Source organism: Malurus melanocephalus, unplaced genomic scaffold (assembly GCF_030028575.1).
Source record: "Malurus melanocephalus ecotype Western Australia unplaced genomic scaffold, MMel_1.1 scaffold_566, whole genome shotgun sequence".
In the NCBI taxonomy this organism is placed as follows: Eukaryota; Metazoa; Chordata; class Aves; order Passeriformes; family Maluridae; genus Malurus; species Malurus melanocephalus.
This window is the reverse complement of record NW_026623798.1, coordinates 40,661-57,447: the sequence shown is the minus strand read 5'-3', so window position 1 is coordinate 57,447 and position 16,787 is coordinate 40,661. Positions and strand designations below refer to the sequence as shown.

The 16,787-nt window shown below is 38.1% G+C and overlaps 1 protein-coding gene across 12 annotated transcripts in view; it reads right to left on the bottom strand.

Annotated features, from left to right (window-relative positions):
* GIGYF2 (GRB10 interacting GYF protein 2) overlaps positions 1-16,787 on the bottom strand; it is a 75,484-nt gene that overhangs the window by 42,042 nt on the left and 16,655 nt on the right. For 11 of the 12 annotated variants that reach the window (XM_057382360.1, XM_057382359.1, XM_057382365.1 and 8 more), the window contains 4 exons: positions 16,259-16,354; positions 11,837-11,945; positions 5,029-5,140; positions 4,427-4,467 (listed from right to left, as the gene is read on the bottom strand). In XM_057382360.1, the coding sequence (XP_057238343.1) occupies positions 4,427-4,467; positions 5,029-5,140; positions 11,837-11,945; positions 16,259-16,354 (358 nt within the window). The remainder of the gene's footprint in view (positions 1-4,426; positions 4,468-5,028; positions 5,141-11,836; positions 11,946-16,258; positions 16,355-16,787) is intronic. The other variant, XM_057382370.1, reaches the window with a different exon arrangement.

Here is a 16,787-nt window from a genome sequence, read left to right as displayed (position 1 = left end):
CTTCYTCTTAACATCACCCAAGTGGTCAGCAGCAAGAAAAATGGCCTCAAGCTATCYGATGAGATAGTCTAACTGAATTCTTCTCAAATCACAAAACTGCCCATTGAAGGTGTTCATAACCCCAAAGGGGGGAGCAAAAACCTACTTTGGTTTCRGGTCAGGGGAAATGGGGAGCAGCCCCACAGAAGCATTCCCCACAGGGTCAGGGAATGAAGCAGAAGGGCCACATTTTTGTTACAACTGAGCTCTCATTCCAAAATAGTTGCATTCCCCCTTTGCAGACCTCAGACAGATTTAATTTATCATGGACAYTCACAAAATCTTTTTCAAACTTAATTCTGTGGACAAGCATTCATGACTACTGTAGAGCTTAAAGAGGAACACACTATCMAGTTACACTGCCTTCATCCCTTTTCATCACAGCTTTCTTAGTTGTTGATGCATATTCAGTTTAAAGAGCCSTTTTCCACTCTTATGTCAACACCAATAATTTTTAATTATTTCTTGCAAGTGTTTTCTCCATGTTCTTTATCAATGTAAAACACTGATAAAGAGTCCTACAAAYTAAAAACCAGTGCAAGAGCAGTAGAACAGACTCCCGTGTTAAGACTGAAATAGGGCAACATTCCATGTGAGGCATTGAGCATTGTGTTTGACAGTATTCTGGGTGAKGTATTGTTATTCCCATGTATCACATAGGACTATAATCTCATGATTTAGAGCCAAAGGTGTAAAAAGTTATTTCTAACTTCAATTAACATCTGATCAAAGGTAGGCTGCTCTGTTTGATTTCTAAATGACTTGCTACTTTAAAGCTGTCCTGTATKATAAATAATTTTCTATTTACAGATTTGGTTAAAAAGGGAGTACAACAGTAATACAGTAAAACAATAAAAAATATGTTGTTAGTATATGCTAAATGCAGTCTTAATTATAATATTTTGGAATGCAAAGCTGAATAATACTGCAGAAACAAATTAGACAAAGAACTGTGTAGTTACTTCAGAACAAGGGACAGAAAAAACATTAATATTGCTTCTACAGTTCCACAGTACTGGTGAGCCATGGATATCTGAAARTACTGGAAACATGCCATGGGCCAATTGGAGTAGAAGCCTAGGAAAATTGCTGATGAGCTCTGATGCAACAACAGCACTCCATGCTTTAGCATGGCAAAAACAAACTGGTGATGAACCTTCTGTGAGCGCACTTCCTCCCAGAGAGGCAGGGCAGGAGAACAAGGCAAGCAAAGTGAGGGAAACTGCAATTCAGAGAAATTCAACATCCTTTTTACAGGCACTTAAACACACCTTTTAYATTCACATCTTTTGAACCTAACTGAAACCCACACATTAAACAGAACTCAACCCGGTTCCACAACTGACTTACTAATRTGTTTGTTTAACCTACATAACAAGTATTTACTACCAGTTTGTAACTGCTGGTAACTAACCAAATCCTCTCAGCCACTAAGCTGGTATTAGTCAGGATGCTGCACTGAAAATTAAGCAGCTTTTGTGCAGAGACAGACATGCACAAGAAAGCAACTTGCTCATTTTCTTTCTAATGGCCTCAGCCTTCCAGAAACGATCCAAGTTCTCAATGAAGTCTGTCAGAACTGTGACAATCTGCAACAGAAACTCACAAATGCTTTGTGTATCTTCATTCTGCATGCTCAAATCAGGAACAGGTACTATTTATGCTGAGAATCAGTCATGTGACCTGGAAAACTGTTGTGAGGACTAAAAAACCAATAATTAACTTTAAAGAACAGCGTACTGATCATATTTGAAAAGCATTTGTTAAAGTTCTATTACTTGTTTAATCTCTTGATTTTTAACTGAGGACTCTTGCATTGTCATTCATTACAAATACCCAGAAGAGTTCAAATATTTAAACTCTTAATAATTCTCTAATGTGATCATCCAGAACAAAGAACATGAAAAAGTTGGCAATTTAGTGAACTATGTAATTTTAATCCAAAACCCTATGAAAAAGCAATGAAAAACCGAAGAAAGGTAAAATCGTAGCATAAACTCCTAAACTAAGGAGTTTAACCAAGGTAACAGAAACCAGTACAGGCATCAGCTAAAGCATGTTAGCCTGAATTATAACCTACATGTCAATTCCTTTCCTGACCTTTCTGCTTCCATAGCTTTGTGTGAATAGTACTGCTTGCTATTAACCTGGGACCTTTTTTGGCAAATCTGTATCCCTCTCTTACATTTAAAGTATTTTGTCATTGGAAAGCCTTTACATAATAATAAGTATKTGTAATTTATCAAGGCTTGAGCCAGAACAGACCAACACCTTCTGTCAATATTTCTGTGCCCCTCACCTTCTCTTCTCTTTCAAAGCAAGGGAAAGAGAAATGGTCTTCCCACTTACTGCAACATTAATCTCTAACATGGCAGTACACAAATATAAATTACTATCATTAAAACAGTATTTTTATAATAAAACTTCAGGAAGATTGCAGGTCTCTTGCCTCTCACACTAACAGACAAATACAAGAAAATAAAGAAGGGCAATTAGGTACCCAAAAAGCTTCTTCATTTCAGAAAAATACATCATGTCTCACAACGAGCTTCCAACAAAGTGCACCAGGACACCACCTTCCCCAGAGAACAGTTCTTGGAAGATGCATTTCATAGCCCTGATCACTAGCAGTTGCTATAAACACAAAATGCCCTATACGAGCTGCAGATCAACCTCTGGCAGAAGTCAACTTCAGTACAGATATTTTGCACACTGTAAATTCTCCCGMATTTCAACTGAGAAATACATCTGATCCTGACCCAATATGCAATATTTTCATCTGTCTTTATCAGCAATGTGGTACATTCTGTAGCCTGAACTAGATTTGTATTTCTAATCACAAGAAGGAGATACATAAATAAAAYTGAATCAACTGTAGTAGATACTACTTTTGTATCTGTTTTTCTTTTATAAAACATGCAGCCCTGAGATCTCAGTATTACTTGTTTTTTCATATTTTCATTTTTTCCTAAAAAGTCTCTGTGTATCTTTATATTCAGAAAGTCCTAAGTTTCACTACTGAYATTTAAAACTGGTCAATCTCTCATCAATCTCAAGTTATTTTCTAGAAGTATCCTCTTCTTAAAGGAGACAATGAGGAACACATACAATATCTTAATTCTGAGTTAACGTTCAACTTAGCAAGCAGAAAAACTAAAAGCACTCTTTAGAAGCTGTTAACATCAATTCCTACATGGAGAAAGGACTGGGAGGGCTCTGAAAGCAAACTCCTATGGCATGTGTCACCATGGTAATCTGAAAAATTATTATTGTGGCAATTTATGCTACACTCACTAAAAAACATCAACAGCTAAGCAGGGATTGAATACTTTCCTATCAACTTCCAATTACAATCGAGTATCTTTGGGTTTGTCTTTAAATTCAACCTGCAGCTATCTCTTCTGACCTATGCTTTCTCAGTGTGCTGCTAAGAAGGGTATGTTGCCAAGACTCCTTCAGCAAAGACAAAAGATTCTCTGGATCCTAAATACAGAAGACACATTGTTAGTAAGCTCTTAATAGCACAAAATTTCTCAGAAGGCACAGATGAGCTCCAGGCACATGGAAACATGGCATGGAAAAAGAGCATGGGCATACCAGAGGACAACCAGTGCATGAGCCCAAACATGTCAAAAGTCACTGCACTTACCAGATAGCCAGAGCTGCCCTGAATGTTATCACCCTTAAAATACATGTTTCATCTCCAAGATGACAAACCCACTCCAAMTCAAGTTCAGCTGGATGCTCAGATATACTGGGCCACAATTACAGATCCAGCATTCTGCCAGAACATGGCCAGYGTGAAGCCATTTCAGAAACAGAGTAACGGAGGAACAGGAGACAGGAGAGCAGATAACCTGACTGAACAGGAAGTTCAGATGACAACTAATTTGATCATCAGTAAATCCATCAGCATGGGAACCTCAGGACACTGCTGGAATCTCTCTCACACTAGCAAGCAATCAAAATAATTAACAATTCAAATGGTTAAGAAGTCCTGGGTCCCAAAACAGCCCACCACCAGGAATTTTAAAGCTGCAATGAAAAGGGATATTGCCACAGCACACCTGTTCTTCAGCACAGGCTTCTTTCACTGAGTTACAGGAACTTAGTTCCAGCTGTAGACATCACATCTTAATTAAACAAACAGAACCTACTTACTCCACAATTTTCTTCTGTACCACACTTTATTGTTCAATAGTGAAAACAACACGAAATAAGAGAAATAACACTTGGAGCACACATTTAGGCAACCTGGCACAGTATCATGAATCTTGTATCAACAATATATCTGGAGCAGTAAGAAAGGTTTATGTATTAAGTCCCTTCCCCCAAACAACCCTGCTCCTCCCTCCCATTTTCTGCCCACACAGTAACAAAACCATACCTGGATCTTTTCGCCCTGGTTTTTCAAAGCGTCTGTCTCCCCTAGAAAGGCAGAATACAAGTTTCAAGTAAGGTTCTGAAACTACTCCAAAAACTCATTTTAGGTATAGGTTTTGTTGGTCTTCTTTACTTGGTGGGGAACTTTTTCAAAATCAGAGCTTGATGGACAGTACCTTTATAGGTCCAAGTGAAAACTGAAATTTTCAGGAACACCGATACACACACAGCCCTTGGGAACTGGATATGTTTTCAAATGTGCCCCTAAGTACCGTGAACAATGTCAAGACTAAAACTGAAGCAAATCCTTTAGCAATCCATAGTTTCACCCAGCATTTCCACTGCAACTGTTGCAATCAATGTTCTCTTAAAGTAGCTCCTTCTTCCCAGGAACTGAGCAGAAAAATTCTTTGCAAAAAATGYTCTTTGGACTTGCTCCTGAGCATCAAGAAACATTACTGTCTTTTACTCCATCTTAGAAATTCAGACACTTCACTCACAGATAGAACTAATTAGCTTTTCTAAAGTGTTTTTATGAAGTCTAAAGGCACAAATGGAAGCTGAACAGATGTGTGTAAAAAACTTTAAGGGCTGGAGTTCTGTTACCTTTCCTCCCAACTCTGTGATCTGTGCATTTCCCTGCCCCCTCCTCGCCCAAATCCACCCTCCACTTCATCAAAACTTCTTTGGTAGAAACCGCTTTCTCCTCGGCCTCTGCCTGAAAAGACAAAAAACACAAGTGTTTGTATAAATAATAATAGAAGTTGAAAGAATCAGGTAGGTTTTCCTTTCCTGGTATCCCTGTGAACTAATCTTGCAGTCTGAAGCCCCAGTGAAATTATCTGGGACAAAGGTAAAAAGGAACAAAGACCAAAGAAAGAGTCTTATGCAAAAATTCTTATCAAGAAGTGCAACACCAGACAGAACAGACAAACAACTGTGAAATAAATACTGCGCAGAAAAACACCGATACTTACCCAAGAGAATTTACCAAATAAGTATGCACTGTTCACACAACATCCACACTGTACATGTGTGCTTCACACACATAAAAATCCAATTACTTTTAATGGTAAACTCCTGTAAAATGGCACTGCACTGCAGATGTACTCCTAATTACTGCTGTCAAGGGTCATAAAGGGAAAGGAAGCTTCACCACTATGAATTTCTAGTGATTGCCAGCAATAATCTCCCCCAGGAGCAGYGGGAAGAAAGATCACAGGATGGCTATCGGCAAATCAGAATGAAGAAACACCTTAGCTATAGCACAAAAATTATCCTACTGACTTCTTCAGTAAAAGATTCTCTACAGGCAGCTACCAAGTACCAAGCCTCAAACCAAAAAGCATCATACATATCCTCAAGCAAAGCATCTCAAAGCACATCTTCAGGGCTTGAGAAGGTGCAGGGTCTTTGGGTAAAAAAAACAAACCCCACACAACAGAAAAACAACACCCACACACATCCCCAGCCCTTCAAGACAGCTTCCAGCACTGGTTAGATTAATGACTAGAGTGAAGCTTCCAGATCTACAGAAGATAAGCACTGCTTCACACAGTGCTACAGCAGAAGAAATGGCAGGTTTTTAATCAGCTGATTTACCATTTCAAGGATCTCATGGGAAGAAGATGAAGAAGCAGAGCATCAATCAGCTGGTTGTCAGGATAATGCCTTTCCTACATACATATTCAGTCTCTATAGTCGAGTTCTAAAACCTAAAAAGCAGCCAGTAACGAGAATTCTCGGCTGGTAAGTATCTCAAACATCAATCCTTTCATATTTCGCTTTTCCTAACTTCAAGGRAAAAAAGCTAAACCTTAAAGTATGAGGTGCAAACCTGGCTAGGGATCTGGAGGAGTAAGACAGAATGACAAAATTAAACAGGAAAGAAACAACTTCAGAATGGACTACAATCCCTGTAGCCTTCTGAAGTAAGTGGTAATAAAAAGCCTCTACATTTAAAATCTAAAGACACCTGGGTGCATCAAGGAATCATACCAAGTTCCAGTGTCTTACAACTAGAAAAATTTGAAACAATCAAGGCAGTTACAATAGTCTCTCAACTATTATACAGCAAATCTCTTAAAGGTGGCAGGGGAAAAGGGCAGAAAGTTGCTTGTCAGGCAGAGAAAAAGTAATCGACAGATAACCCAGCTGAAGTCTTCAAATACACAACTGCTTCTGTATCAGGCAGAACAGGTTGCAGGGTATATAAGAACAATTTTAACATTCTTTTTGGACAAAACTCTCCTGTTCTACTACCAGCAAAGCTATTCAGTGGCAGATCTCCCAGAATCAGAGATGCAGCCTTCCGAACCACAGAGTTTTGAGGATGCCTAAGTTCAGATGAAGACTGGACAAACTCAAAAAAGATAAATAAAACTCTTTAACAGAGGTCACATCTGGTTCAGGAAATACACTGAGCTGCAAACATCTGGCAGTTGGGCCTCTTCACCTTTGTATTTTCACTTGGCCCTTATTCTCTTCTTTTGGCTGTTGTTAGACTACAGAGACTATAGAGTTGAGCAAGCTCTTGCCATATTCAACATTGCTGTTCTTACACAAACTCAGAGAGAGGCAGAGGAGCTGACTGAGCACTAAAAGTAAGAGAGGAAAAATTAGTATCCGACCTATGACAATTTTAGAAACACAAATATCTCTGCTATGGCAAGTCTGATACTACAAAGTTTACCRTAGTCTCAAGTGCAAAACAAGTTGCAAAGGCAAGAAACAATATGATCACATACAACATCAAAAAAAATAYCATATTTATGCCATTAAAGCATTATGGGTCCCCTAAAATCCTGGAAAAAKACTCAAAATTCTTAATCTTCACAAATAAAAGCCAGAAGAGTTTCAGTAGCTCATGCAATAGCAATCTTTGCCTAATTTCTTCACTACAGGAAAGCTCTCTTTCTTCCCCTCACTAGAGATAATAAAGCAAAAGCATTCACAGAGTCAAAARAGAACAAAGGTACTGACTCATCTCCTGTCTCTAAGGTAGAGGTGAAGAGTTGCATATACCTTCCCAACAGAGATAAAGCAAGCTTGTACACTGAATGGCAGCAGCACTGCAGTGCTCCCCTTGCAGTGTGAGCAAGGGGGAGAGCAYACTGACTGCCGGCAGAAGACACACACTACCAAAGCACTGGTGATATGGAACATTTTACCAGCAAATAAAGCAAGTATCCCATATGAGAGAGAATATCAGTTGTTTTACCAGCAGCGTGGCTTATGGCCATATAAAAGTATGTGAAATCACAGCCTGAGAAACCTGCCCCCACTTACCACCCCTGTATCACAGTTCATCAATATTTCAGTTATGCGCAGCCACCAGAATGGTCTGAATTRAAAAATAACCTTGCAAAATGTCCAAACAATTTGATCTTAGTCTTTCAGGTTAAGGCTGCCTGTGGGGTCACAGTWCTCAGCTGCCAGCTGTAGTGATACTACATGGTACTGGACAGGATTACTGAAGCTACCCCTGTCCTGGCTGTACTGCCACTCCGTCCACAATGCGGTAACACCACAGGCCCCTTCAACAGTGCCCAGAAGAAGCACATGTGCAGCCCCAGCAGACACCAAGCAGACCACAGTGTGGGAAGCATCAAAGAGAACCTACTAAGCTACACAGGAGAAGCAGCCAGTCAACGGAAACTGTGCATGCAAAGTCAGTCATTCAGCAAGTACTATGTAGATGAGTCTGACCTGTAAGTGCACACTAGGACACAGTCAATGCTGGGCCCAGAATACATGAGATGCCTACAGAAAACTCCACATATAAGCACACCACTTGACATTCTGCTTCTGCATGCCTTGGCTTACTTTAAACAGAATGTCACTTCTGGAAAAAAAAAAAAAAAGCTTGGTACACAAGTAGCAGACTAGGTGTATATGTTTAACGAAGTACTGAATGCAAAGTCAATAAACGTCAATAAATCCTTCCATCTAAGAACTGAGTGGAGCAACTGTGTCATTTGTATTTCAGCAATTCCATAAAAAACCTCAGGATGAGGACATCAATCCATTGGATATTGTAATCATAACAGCCAAGTCTCTAACCTGAAAAACAGACAAGKCTGAATTTAAGTAAAAATGTAAGACACAAGCAAGAGGGTAAGAAGCAGCACAAACTGTCATTCTAATTGTCATTACAGAAAAAAAAAAACAACCAAGCCTACAGAATACACGAAGCAAACTCTTGAAATTACAGATTTACAGCATAACTGGAGTTTAGAATCTACAGTCAACAGACATTACTGTGTGGGAAAAACGGAGTACCTGCAGTCCAACTACTGCTGTTTAGACACAAGAATATYACACTTTCACACCACTGACACACTTTCCAACAGCAGCAAAAACAGATTACAAATGGAAAGAGTGTGGGAGGCAAAAGAGCTCTAACAGGAAGCAAAGGATACTTCACAACAGTCTTAACCAAAATGGAAAACAGCTACAAAACAAGGTGTCTCCAAAGCTTACAGCCCATTCCAGGGACTACTTAAATCTCTCTGCATCTGAGGCTCTTACTCATGAATGTTGACATTCCAGTCTCACCAGCACAAAGCACAGGGCTTAACTGCACACCACAGGGAGCTCCCAGGAAAACAAGTCAATTAGAAAAAGTCACGTGCAAGTGCTTGGTTTCTTTAGAGACTACTTTTTTTTTTTTTTTAAATAATAATCAAAGCAACTTCCACACAGTAACCATGTTCTCATCATCAAAACGTAACCATTGTCCATAAAAGTTGGGGTGACTACCCAGAAAATATTTACTGAGTGTTATCTTACAGTTTTAAACACTGGTAAATGAATGCCATTTAGAGCTCTAAGCGTAACACTCCTTCACCAGAATTTCTTCCCCAYACCAATCCACTACAGATTGCTTCTCATGCTCTCAAATACAGGAACACAATTCCGTAGTTGCGCCTCAGTGAGGGGACTTCATTAGTAAATCTAATCACACATGCAAATTCCTCTCTAAAGTTGCTGTGGTGCAAGTCCCTTCAAGAAAGCAATCTCACTTTGGCAAAGCTGAAGCCTGCACTGGCTCRGCAGCAGCTTTGTTGCATACAACCGTGTAAAGGTCATGGAAAACACCAGATAACCTTTTGAACATAGGCAATTTTRCAGTGCAATTAAAACATTTTCCAACTGTTAAGTGAAGCAGCTCATTTAGTGAACAAACTCCAAAGAAATTTCTGKAACTTGAAAAAACAAAATTTCATTTAAAGCCTGCTATGTACAAGCAACGTTTTTGTAAATCAGATGTCAACAGTTCTGTACTGAACTTTTCATAAATAACTATGAGAAAGAAATCCTAAGTTACAACAGCATCATGTGTATAATTCCGAAAATGGTACTATTTTATCCTGGCAGAAGCCTTAGTTTCTTTGCTGAAATACAGAAACTTTGGGAAAACTCATCATGCCTAGAGTCCAAAACTAATTGCTCATGGGAAGAAAAGGGGAAGAGTGGAYGAGACAAGCAGCAACCAGGATCAACAAAAGAAGGAAAGCTCAGAAAGCTGAGAAAGTTACTGTTGAAACATGCCCTTTAAAACAGCTTAGCAGAAGAAAGTCAAAGCAGCCTAATAAGCACACCATATAATTCCAACACATTAAAAGATCAGATTAGGATAAAACAAAAAGAAAATGAAAAAGATTAATTTTGCAACATAGTTCTTGCTAGTATTTCTTAACACATCTTAAAAATGAACTATGGGAAACCAAGAATACATGCAAGAGCTTTCCAACAGTCTTAATACWGCATACATTTTAAGTTCTGTCGACTAAAATGTAAGCAATCAACTTTACTGCCAAACAAAACAGTCATTCATACAAGTAGATTCAATAATAGAATTACTGGATTACAAGTCACATTCTGCCCCATTTAATCCTATGACCTCACTGAAAATAGTGGGGGCAATTAAAAAACCCACTGCTCACTGCATAAGGATGGCAATGTTAATGGTGCAGCAAGAAAACAAAGAGAAAGTTGACAAAACAAAGCAAAAAAARGGTTTGCCAAATTAGAAATGGTCAAAGTATCCTAATATTGAAACTAGAGAGCACACTAGTGGTTTTATGATCTCAAATCACTAAATTTTAAGCAGAAATAATTTAATTTGCAGAATTAAGTCTTAATGCATCTAAAAAAAACAGTCAACACATGTATTCCTAGTAAAAGTGAAACACAGGTGGTAAAAATATACAYATTGAAACATAACAAAAAAGCAACAACCCCCAAGTAAGTACATATATCTATAYATATGCACACACACATTTTTTTTAATTAAACCCTGAGCATTTGTGCAAATACAATGGCAAAMAAAGAAGAGGAAGCAAYAGGAAAATCTAGCAATTGTCTAATAAAAGTTTAATTTCATGTCTTAGCTGGGAAGCAACCACAAGAAGACAGACAACAATCTACAAATAAATATCTGAGAGATGTAAGCTAAAAGGAAAGCAGGATTACAGAATGAGAATAGAWATGAGAGAACACATTAAGTCAAAGCAAATTGCTGGTCAAGCATTTCATTATATATGGAAGTGATTTCTGTAGMTCTTAATGAAAATATCACCTGTTAAGGACATTTAGAATTAAATTAGAAAGTATTCTAAGAGAAACCTTACCTAAGCACCTGCAAAGACAGAGGTTACAAAATCAATTACTCAGTACTTCCAAGTAACTAGCTTCTTACTATTCTAAATGCAGCCCATCATGTTTATATGTAAAGCCCCAAAAAAGTGCTCACATAAGTATACACATTGAAAGGGAATTGCTAAGATAAATTCTGGGTTYAACAATTTGGTTTGAATTTAGCAATACAGCTTCAGGACGGACATTTTCTCAATTCATTTGAAAATGTTTGAGGTGATCCTGGATGAGACATYAGATACAGTGATGCACTAAAATTGGAAAGACTCAGATGTCTTCCAAATTCAATTACATCTTTCCATTAACCTTCCCTTGTTTACAATCAGGAAGTTAACAAATGAAGACAGCTTTTCAGAACACTGAACACAACCTACTACAACTTTGATGTTTTAAGCACATTYGTAGATTTTTCTACTCTCCCTATAAATTGGTTCTATCCTTTTAATGAAATTATTTCTAACAATTCTGAACCAAAGTATTTCATATTCCCCCTCAAAACTACCTTTCCCTTTTGCTTTCCCACCCATCAACCTGGTAAAGGCATATAACAGATATACCAGTTGTGTAGTAAGAATCATCACTGAACACAATATTCATTCTCCAGCACCACCTTGTTGGAAAGATTTCAAAACTTTAGGAGAAAAGAAACTGGGCATGAGAACACCTGGCTCTAGCCAAGCTCCCTGCAGCATCTCTGAGCAGCTTTAGCCTGGATCACCTGTATACATTGCAGCACATCCCACTGGCAGCTCACCTCGACCTCTAGAGGAACTTCGACCTCGAGGAGCCCCTACCACCGTTCCTCCTCCACGTCCTGTCAACCGCAGGACAGCAGCACTGTTTACAGACATCGAGAAATTTCTCTGCCAAAAAAGAGTCACAGTCAGATTCGATTGGAAAAACCTCCGCAACGAAACCACAACCAAATAAACAAAAACAATAAAACCCAAACAAAACAAAAAATCCCAAACATTTACCATTATCTTAAATTTTGCTTTGTTTTCCATGCGTTCATTACAAATTCTCTGTAACTAACAATAGTAAAAAAAGRATTTCCTGTACATGGGAACAGCTGAAGCAGTCTAAAAAGCAATCTTAGTGCTTCCAARTTACTTACCTGAAATTTCTGTGCTCTGAAGTTAGCATTTGAACACCAACTCCTTTATTAGATGATGCGAGCATAGAAGTGTTACATCAGAAGTGTAAACACAGACATTCTGTTGCAAAAAGAGACTGGCAGCTGTCTATACCTGACACCAATAGTTAATACCAATTCTAAACTTACCTCTTATGTCAAGCAGACCAAGAGAACTTGAATAAAATTGTATTTACCAATCCTCTTTGCAGAAATRTGCCTTTTTATTCTCAAAATATATCACAGGGGTTACATATTTGCGGAAAAACTACGTGTACTTAAGGCTTCTAAAACTGAAGTGATACTCCTTTGAGTAAGACAATGTAAAAATTCAACTTTAGCTTAATATGAAACAATTGCTAAAGAAAAAGCCAKTTCAATAAAGAATGGATAAATATAACCAACTCTGGCCCTATTCTCTGAGCACAAATAAGAATTCAGAAGCATGTTCAAAAACATTAACAATTGACACACTTTCTGAATGCAAATTTTAAATAATTAGAATTCAAAGGACTCCAAACAGCTGTTACATCAAGCTTCTTGAAAGGAATTTAAAGCAGGCAAGGTGCTTACATCAACTCATCTAAATTACTATGGCTTTGAAGGTCTGCAGAGAACAATGAGACAAGCAATTATACACTATTTAAAATCTACATCACTAACACCAAAGCCAACAGGCATTTGAACGAGTTTTAACCCATTAGAGAAACATTTTAGGAACTGCTTGATATGTGGTCCTTAGAAAAGTAAATCTTCCTTCAAGAGAGAACTGGTAACTAATTAGATTTGAGGGGAAAGAAAAAATGCAGTCATGCATGGCATAACAGCAAGATCAGCCTCCAGTAAATCTGACTATTTTCTGAGCTAGCKCCTAAAGTTTAAAACAACTAGCAAGTCAAAAGGAACCACCTCCATCTGCCCCTGAGCAAATCACCACCTTTCCTGCCGTTGCTATTTCTCGTCTTTTGTGAAGTGCTGAAATATTTTACTACAAAAAAATATTTAAGGTATTTATCAGAATCATTGTCTTGCCTAGAAGACTGCTCATTTTTTATGCTTTATTCTTCCAGTACGAACAAAATAGCATTTTCACTTCCTTTTCCAATTCTTTTTTAAATTTGACTTTCCTGCTTGAAGTCTGRACAACTTCTCCCTCCCCTCTGTAGAGCCTGCTGCAGTGAAAGCATAGTGGTAATAACCCACATAGTAAGACCACAGTAAGTAATAAAAAACCAAAGTCAAAAAAGCAAAAATTGCCCTACTATTGAACTCTGTATTCCTTCAATGACCAATGTTGACAATGCACACCTAAGAACAAAGATGTCCCAGAACAGCTTTAGCAGCAAATGRAAGATGTTTTAAGCAATAGATGATAGAAACATAACCAAAGAAGACACAAGAGAATCTCCATTATATTCAGCAAGAGCTGCGTTACTACGCAGGCAGGTAACATTACAASAACCAAATTTTTTCCCAATGCAAATAGGAAAAAGGGGAGTGGAGGGAAAGGCAAAGGAACATTTGCTGCATATTGCCAGTGCTCCATGGTGGAAAGYCCTGTGAAAGCCACCTGCAGAAACCTACCCTGGAAACACATCTTAGACAAATCTGTGATACTACATAACAAAACTTAGTACAAGGTGAATCAGTTGAATCCTTAGGTTAGCTCAGCAACTTTATCATCAGTAGAGTAACATWCTACATTAAAAGAATCAGCAAATCCATCCAAAGGATGTCCATGTATAGGCATTACTGTAGCTCTAAGGACTACAGTAGGGAATACTGTATTCCTAACTATCTAATTAAATGCTGTAAGACTAAACACCTTTTAGTTTAAATTCATATAGCTGACATGATCTGTCATCCATCCCYAGACAGCATGACTTCAAACTAACTTGAGACAAATTCTTCCCAGACACAGTTCACATACAACTGCAATGCCATCAGGCATTGTATAACACAGCAGGAACTGCTCTGAATCCAAGCCCAAAGTAATCCTGACAGGCTCGGCTGCAAATGAACACCATCCTAAAGTATCAGTGGTTATGATCCTCTGCAGGATGCCCAAATCCTTGTCCCTCCGATTCTGAAATGGTAATTCTATCCTAAGTGTTCATGAAGGGGGTAAAAAGGTCTTCTAAACTCTGTCAGTCTTAAATTTTAAGACCTTTCCTGCAACACAGCTAGCATCAAAACCCTTAATATTCACCTTAAGATCACTTCTGAACATGGTTCTCAATGAACAATGTTATGTCATGGGGAACAAAGACCAGGAATTTCTAACTTAAAAAATGCCCTTTCTTTGGTACCTCGAATCAGTCAGGAAGAGGAGGGAAAAAGGACATGAAAACCCAGATTGTTCACATCTTCTGGGTCTCCAGAAAGCATTAAAGGAAAAACTTTCTTAAAAATTTAATAYGGACCTCTTACTTCAGATTAAGATTTTTGTGGAAATTGTAGAGAGCTGTTAAGCTGCTTAATGGCTCCTGCATGACTACAGGTGAAAAGGAGCAGGAAAAAGCAGTGATGGTATACACCAGCTTCTCAGAGTTTTCAAGACTGGTGAAACACTGGGCACTGCAGCAGAGGACAGCATACATCCCTGAAGCTCAGCAGCATTTACCATCTCATCTGTACTTGGTACACTTTCAATACCATAGCTTTAAACTCATGTTATTCCTCRCAAAGAGTATCTTGACAATCACAGTTAAGTCAGCATTCCCTTAAACTGTAAAATGCCTGTAAGTCCTCCCTGAAGAACTCCTCTATGGACCAGCAAAAAAGTATGTCCAAAGAATTAACACAAATCTTCAATATTTTGAAGCTACCAAATGTCTCACCATTTCTTGGGCTTGCTGCCTGAATCRCTTCTGTTCCTACTCAAGAACAGGAGCTAAGATAAGATTTCCCATAAAAGCATATTCCCAATCTCAGCTGCCTCTTAAGATGGACATGAAGTGCTTACAGCACATCCATGTGAACTCAGATATAATCACTGATTAAAAACTAAACCATCAGCATCTTGTGTGAAATGACAGCATCCTACAGAGACAAAAGAAATATGAAACAACTCTAAAGAGGAAGGAAGTACAGGAGAGGTGAAAAGGGTATGCCAGAATATCCAGGCACAAAATTAAATGAAAAATTCAAGAACACAACAGCCTGGGGCAGGCAGAGGAAGGAGCATGGTCTGATATCTTAAGAAAGTAACACTACAACTCTGCAAAACTMAAATTACTCAAACCAGTAAAAATTACTCAGCTTCCTATTAGAAAATGAACACAAAACTCACAGTATTGTGAAGTAAGAAAAGTGCTAAGAAACATGACAAATTAGAGAGCAAATGCAAAATCAAAAGTTCAGACAGCCAGAAAGAACSAATCAGTTCAGAGTCAAAAGTCACAGGCATTTATCCAGAGAAGGTGGGCAGTTTTCTCCATTAGGAATCAAATTCAAAGCAAGAGCTTTCAAACTACCTAGATCAGTTTCCTTGAAACCTGTTTTCACTCTTATCTTGTTCACCTCTATATGGTTATATACCTAGAGAGACCAAAAGAGGAGAAAAACAAGCAACTGCAATATATACACAGAGCAGTTATAGTACTGCATCTTCTTAACAAATGTTAACATTCAAAAAACTTCAGCATTTCTCCAAAGAGCACAAAACTGAGGCTACAGAATTTAGACACTTCTGTGACTCTATTGTTACCAAAGAGAAGGTGGTCCAAAACCTGTAGGAAATTTCACTGATCTGAAAATGGTGTGTACTTAAGAAATAGGTAATACCTCATAAATGGTGATCCTGGATGTAACAACTTGTCTGTCATCAACAGAACACTGCATGATTTATTTTTTTTTTTAATTTAAGACAATAATTGAGCATGGATAGAATTAAAACTTTACGCTGACACAGTATGCTTTCATAATTTCTTTTTCTGAAAGAAAACTAGTYTCAAATTTTATTGTTATTCTTCATGGAGGCATACACTTTATTAAGTCTTTACAAAACAATCTAAAGATTTTTTYAAAAAAGATACAAACCTGTTCTTCTTCTGTAAAAGGTACAAGTGCCAGTGGTGGCAGGGGCTCCTCTTGTAAAATGGGCAGAAATTCCTTATCCAGAAGGTCTGACGGTATCTGTATTAAAGAAAAAGAGCATTCTACTACATACAAGTATTTCCACTTCAGGGATGATGCCACATACACTGATTAACAAAAAAAAATTATTCTGCCAAGTCAGTCTCCATGTATCAGTAACTTTTACTGGGGATGGGTATAACCCCACTGGAAATTTACAACCCTCAGACAAAAACATTTAATAGACAAGATATCCAAAGCATCACCCACCCACAAGACCACAGACATCAGAACTTAAACTTACACATCACTGCAGCTTAAATCTGAATCAAGTGACATCATCTGGTAAATTAAAAACTATTGCTTTTAACTTCCATGCATTTTTATAGRCAGATTTTATTTAACAAAATTACCATATGCAGCACAGAGGTTGTATTTGATTTAAAGTCACCAACTTAAATTCAGAACCAACCAGGAAAGCAAGAAAAAAACA